We start from the raw sequence: 5904 nt of genomic DNA on the forward strand, positions 1-5904 counted from the left end.
TCCATGACCGAGCGCCCGACTTTTCAGAGGGGGGTGACACCAAAATAACTGTGAGTCATTTTGGTGTTACCCCTAAAATGGTGGCACCTGGGTGTGGGCCGCACCCCCCTTGTGACGCCACTGTCTCCAAGTACTGGTCCGCGGAACCAACTCCGGCCCGCGAGCCGGTACTATGTGGCCCGCAGCCAGCTGACATGTCAGGCACACGGTCGCAGACCACGTACCTGACTTGCAGGAGCAGCTCCACGGTCTGCATCTGTGTCGGATGCAGACCGCAAAGCAGCTCCTGTCAGCTCTGGCTTCCTTCGGCCGGAGCTCTGGCAGTTCTGAGCTAGCCGGATCGGCCGTCCAATGAAGAAGAGAGAGACGGATCGCCCGAAGTTCCAGCACGTTGAGCGAAAGCCGAGACTCCTCCGACGACCAACGGCCCTGAGCCGTCCAAACGTCCAGGACTCCACCCCAGCCCAACAGGCCGACATCCGTGGTGACCACCGTCCAGTGAATGGGAAGGAAGGACTTGCCCAACACCAGGGACGGAGACCGAAGGCACCAGACCAGGGAGGCCCTCGCCTCCCGAGACAACCGAACCATCATGAATGGAGGAGAACTAAGGTTAAAAAAAAGTAAAACACAAAGAGAAGAAAAAATAAACTATAGATTGTCTAGGAGACTTGGTCAGAATGGTGTGAAATAGATCTGCCACCAATAGCAACTAAGTAACGATTTACTCCGAGCAATCATTTACAACCTAAAGCTGAACTCCAGGCAAATGGATGAAATACATATATTGGGTTGTTTTGTCTGCCAAAAGATATATATCTCTGTCTATCTATTCCTGAAATGTACACAGCTCTGCCACAAAACACAGGCTTGTCTGTCAAAGCAGCATGTCCTTAGCACAGGGGCACTGCAATGCAACCGACTGGGCTCTTGTGCTGCTTCTCCTTTTTACAGCATGAGCTCAGCTGTACAGTGCACTGCAAGAGGCTGATAGAAAGTCAAACTCCGCTACATACACCGCTTGCAAATAAAAACTGCTTTCATTGATGTAAGTAATACAGAGTTGTATTCATTTATGTCTTTTACATCTGCCTTTTACTGGTCTCAGCTCTACTTTACTCAGATAATGTTTTTTAGTTAAATTTTCAGGTACAATGAGAATAAAATCTGGAAAATGTAAGATATGAAAACGAAAAATGAATGGTTGGATGGCACGGGTAAGAGTTGGGCATTTGCTTTGGGTTCCATACATTATTCCAAATGTTCTAAAATAACATCTAGGAAAGAAAATGTGAAATGTTTACAAGTCTGCTGGAGAACTATTCTACGATGCTGAAAACCCTGCTGACCCTGTGAAGTTTTCAGAAATATTCTTACTCATGAGCTTTAGTAATTCGCTTGACCAGTTTTCCCTCCTCCACATTCATAATGTGAATAGACTTGTCTTTAGAAATGGTGAAAAGCTCTAAAAAAGAAAGAAAAAATTAGTCCAGATTAGTTTAGAAACAGCATTTAAATTTGAATATAAATTAATAAATAAAAAATAATAAAATGTTTAATAAATAGGTGTTTTCCCAATTAGACTTGTGAAGTGGAATTCAAATTTAAAGGGTAGGTTCACCTGTTCAAAAAACTTGAAGAACTTACCTCCTCACCTCCCCCAGTCCATGCTGCACTTATCTGTGTTATGCCGGCTGGTGAAGTGGTCTATAACCATACACTGTACTTCACAGCCCCGCAATCTGTAATCATTGTAATGTGTATTGGAGAGCACTCATTGGTCAGCACGAACATATAATCACACTGACCAATAAGAATTGCTTCTTACTTCCAGGACCTACACTGTAAAGTGCAGTGTACTCTGTACAGGAGCAGAGATGGGTGCAGTGGGGACTGGGGAATTGGGATTGGTGTTCTAAGTTGAAACACACCAACTCTCAGCAGCAATCACTGACCGATTACATTTTTTTTGTACATCAAAGTAAATCTAAAGCACTTTGCACATCAAAATGAAATTGTTCAGGCTACATTAAAGGATAATTAAAGCCTCGGGTGTTTTTGCATATATCTACTGCTAGCAAGCAGTAGATATAGGCAAAAAGTGTGAAAAAAACAAACAAAAAAAAACCGCTTTGAAAAGGGTTAATACTTACCCGTGTCTTCCCCGCGCGCTCCCGTCCGAAAATGTGATAAATCTCGGGCGGCCGCAAAGCATCTTGGGGCGGGCACATGCGCACATCACATTTTCGGCTGGGACGCGAGGGGAGACACAAGGTAAGTCTATGGACACGTGCAACTGCATGCAGACACCATGGGACAGGAAGTGCCAGCAAGCTCAGAGGAGTCAGCGCTGGATCTGAGAGCCGCCGCAGCGCTGGAGGAACAGATGAAAAGGACAAGAAAGAAGAAGATCAGATTAAGAGACATCATTTAAGGTAAGTGCTGACATTAACATCGGGGGGAGGGAAAAACATTTTTGACTTTAATGTTACTTTAATATCACAATAGCAATAATAAAACCTGTCAGGTTTACTTTGTCATCTTTTTACTGATTTAAAGGCAGAGACTCTGCTGCCTCCTTAATTCATCTCCGGTTCCCCAGAGCTATCCCCAAATGCTAGTGTACCGCTTAAGACTTGAAAAGAAGAAAGGCTTACGTTGGCCATCGGTGGAAAATGCTGAATCTCGACACGATTTGAGGTGATGTCCAGACGACCAGAGCTCTTTGTTTCCATCCTCTACACAGGAATATGAATACCTGAAACAACAAACTATGAATGATATAAACAAGTATACACTCCTTGGAATGCTGTGATTCAGTGACACGAATGTACAGTATATGTCATGTATACTCCATCAAAAGACATGTAAGCGCCTAAATGGAACTATTATATAGATTTTTTTTATGCACATGTACAGTATAGGCGAATGGGATCTGAAATTATGTTATCCATTCTATTTAAAATATATTCCATTTTGTATAATAAATATATAATGGGGTTTACATTCAAAGTGCCGCAGCACAAGTTTAGACCACTAAACTCTGGTATACTACGGCATGAAGCTTGTTGTACTCTATTTCACTTTACACTAATGCAGGGGTAGCAAACCTACGGCCCTCTAGCTGTGGTGAAACTACAAATCCCATGATGCATCTCTCTTCGGGAGTCATATCTGTGGCTGTGAGAATCTTGCAATGCCTCATGGGATTTGTAGTTCCACCACAGCTGGAGGGCCAGAGGTTTGCTACCCATGCACTAATGGCTGTAGACCAGGGGTGTCAAACTCAATTTAATCGAGGGCCGCAGAGGGTCTGTAAGACTAAATAAATGTATCTAATCTTTATCATAATTGCCTCTGCATTCGATTATCACTGGTTTTAGTAATAATTTACTACCTAGATCTGAAAGTAGAAGTCTAGGAAATGGCCTGGTGGGCCGGATTCGGCCCCTGTGCGTTGAGTTTGACACATGTGCCGTGGACAATGTAGCGTCTGCAGCTTGAAAGGCCAAGATAAGTTACCGTGCTGACTTAAAGAGCAACTCTGGGTAAAAATGTACCCCCACACTGAAAGGGTTAAGTGCTCATTTTTGTCTAGGTTCAAAAATAAAAAAGTTATACTCACCCGAACCTTGGATCCGGCAGTGACAGCGCTCCCTTCTGCCTGTTTCCTCCTCCGCTGCAACGATGGTATGTTCATCAGCGTCCTCACATCCGATACACTGTGTATAGCACATGATGACTCATAGACCGCTGCAGCAGAGGGGAAGTTAGGTGGAAGAAACTAGTCTAAGAACAAGCCAGCCCAGAAGATCTCGTGAGTATAACTTTTTTTTATTCTTGAACCAAGACAAAAACGAGCACTTATAACCCTTGCAATGCAGGGCTTAGCCCACTATAAGGGTTAAGAAAATTTTTACCCAGAGTTCTGCTTTAACTCATTTCAATTATATCTATACACATAACATTAATTTTCTGATCATTTAAATGTCCATCTGTGCAGCTGTTGCCCTGTTTTAGCACACCAGTGCCGAGGAAATGACTCAATTCACAAAGTGTACACACCAGGATAAGGATACTTTTTTCTTTTTAATTACATTAACCAGTTGCCGTCCGCCCGTAGTAGAAAAACGGACGGACGGCACTGTCGCATTCGCGGGTTGCCGTCGCCAGACGGCATTTTTTTTCTGCTCGTGCGCGCCCCCTAGCGGGCACGCACGGGCAGAAAAGACCCGTCCAATGCGAACACCCGGTACCGGGTGTTTCACATATAGGCGATCAGCGGGTCCATAGATTTTTTTTTTAAACAGTCACATGGTTCAGATAAATGTATACACTCTAATTTGCAAATTTTATAGCAAGAGAGGTAATTAGTTAAATAATGTGTAATAGTAAACTTATGTTTGAGCTGTCACTACTGTGCTGTTCCTTAGCACTTTACCCTGGAGCTCTCCTTTAATCAAAGTAATAACATTTGATGACAACCATGACAAAATAAAGGAAACAATTGTTCTTTAAAATAAAAGAACACTTACACAAAAACATCTCCGTCTAAATCTCCTGCGGCAAGGATGTCCCGGGTAGGGTGAAAGGCAATTGTGTTGACGGCAGCTTCAAATGTTATGTCTCCTGGCGTATCCCTCACCCTTGGTTCTGCAGGGCCTGAAGTATCATCCAATTCTTCAGTCTCACCCTGTAGAAGGCGATATTATATTTTATTTATAGATTCTGATCAAATACAATTAAAGAGCAAAAAGGTAAAAGCATTTAGTAAGTTTTTGAATAATCTGCATAATAAGCACACACACCCCTAGACAGGGTGTACTTCCTAAACTCCGTACTGTATTACTTTCTGTGTATAAAGTTTCTATACACTACAGACGTTGGCTGCACATTCTATACCAGATCAACCACAGCACCACACTCTAGTAGTATCGTGTGGGGCTCGACCCCTCCTGTGGTCCCGACCCCCCTTGTACAGTGGAGGGGGAGAGAGGGTGATGGGAATTGGGATCGATGTGTGTGTCTCTGACGTAGCCTCTTTTATTTTCAGGCATTAAGTTCCTCTCTTGAGGAAGCAATCATAGGTGAAACGTGCTGAGGCAAAACTATTAGTCAGCACCCCAAGACCTCGGCTTATCAATTCTCCTACATGTCTTCTATTGGCTTGGATTTTATATGTACTCAGCTGTTATAATGTGGTCACTCTTTTGAGGTGCTGACATAGGTGGGACTATTTTGCCAGTCACAAGGACACTGTAATTGAGAATTTTCAAGAGATGTATTAATAAAATGTTACATTTTATCTCTACAATGGCGTTGTAATATTTCCAACAAGAGTAACTTACACCTAAACCCCACCTTTTCTTTCTGTTCATATCGATGTTGTGGTGCCATATTCTTTCCATTTTTTATTGGATGTTCAAAGTTTTTTATTTTATAACACAACCCTGATCTGTACTTCTTTGTCTCTGACCTGTTTGGAGAGCTCCTTGGTCTTCAAGGACCATGAAGACTTTGGAGTGGCCTAGTCAAAGTCCTGGCGTGAATCCTATTGAGATGCTGTGGTATGACCTTAAAAAGGCGTTTCATGCTCGAAAACCTTCCAATGTGGCTGAATTACAACAATTCTGCAAAGATGAGTGGACAAAAATTCCTGTACAGCGCTGTAACAGACTCATTGCAAGTTATCGCAAACGCTTGTTGCAGTTCTTGCTGCTAAGGGTGGCCCAACCAGTTATTAGGTTTAGGGGGCAAACACAAAATAATTTTTTAAAACAAGTTATTTTCTTAATTTCACTTCACCATTTGGGACTATTTTGTGTATGTCCATTACATGTAATCCAAATAAAAATCCATTTCAACTCCAGGTGGTAATGCAACAAAATAGGAAACAAAAAGGGG

The 5904-nt window shown here is 42.8% G+C and overlaps 1 protein-coding gene across 1 annotated transcript in view; it reads right to left on the reverse strand.

Moving 5' to 3' along the window:
* WDR55 (WD repeat domain 55) overlaps positions 1-5904 on the reverse strand; it is a 14194-nt gene that overhangs the window by 4374 nt on the left and 3916 nt on the right. Inside the window, exons 2-5 of the mRNA XM_018561897.1 lie at positions 4536-4693; positions 2658-2758; positions 1378-1465; positions 311-607 (exon numbers count right to left, since the gene is read on the reverse strand). Of these exons, the coding sequence (XP_018417399.1) occupies positions 311-607; positions 1378-1465; positions 2658-2758; positions 4536-4693 (644 nt within the window). The remainder of the gene's footprint in view (positions 1-310; positions 608-1377; positions 1466-2657; positions 2759-4535; positions 4694-5904) is intronic.

This window comes from Nanorana parkeri, unplaced genomic scaffold (genome assembly GCF_000935625.1).
Source record: "Nanorana parkeri isolate BGI_ZX_2015 unplaced genomic scaffold, ASM93562v1 scaffold550, whole genome shotgun sequence".
NCBI classification, from domain to species: Eukaryota; Metazoa; Chordata; class Amphibia; order Anura; family Dicroglossidae; genus Nanorana; species Nanorana parkeri.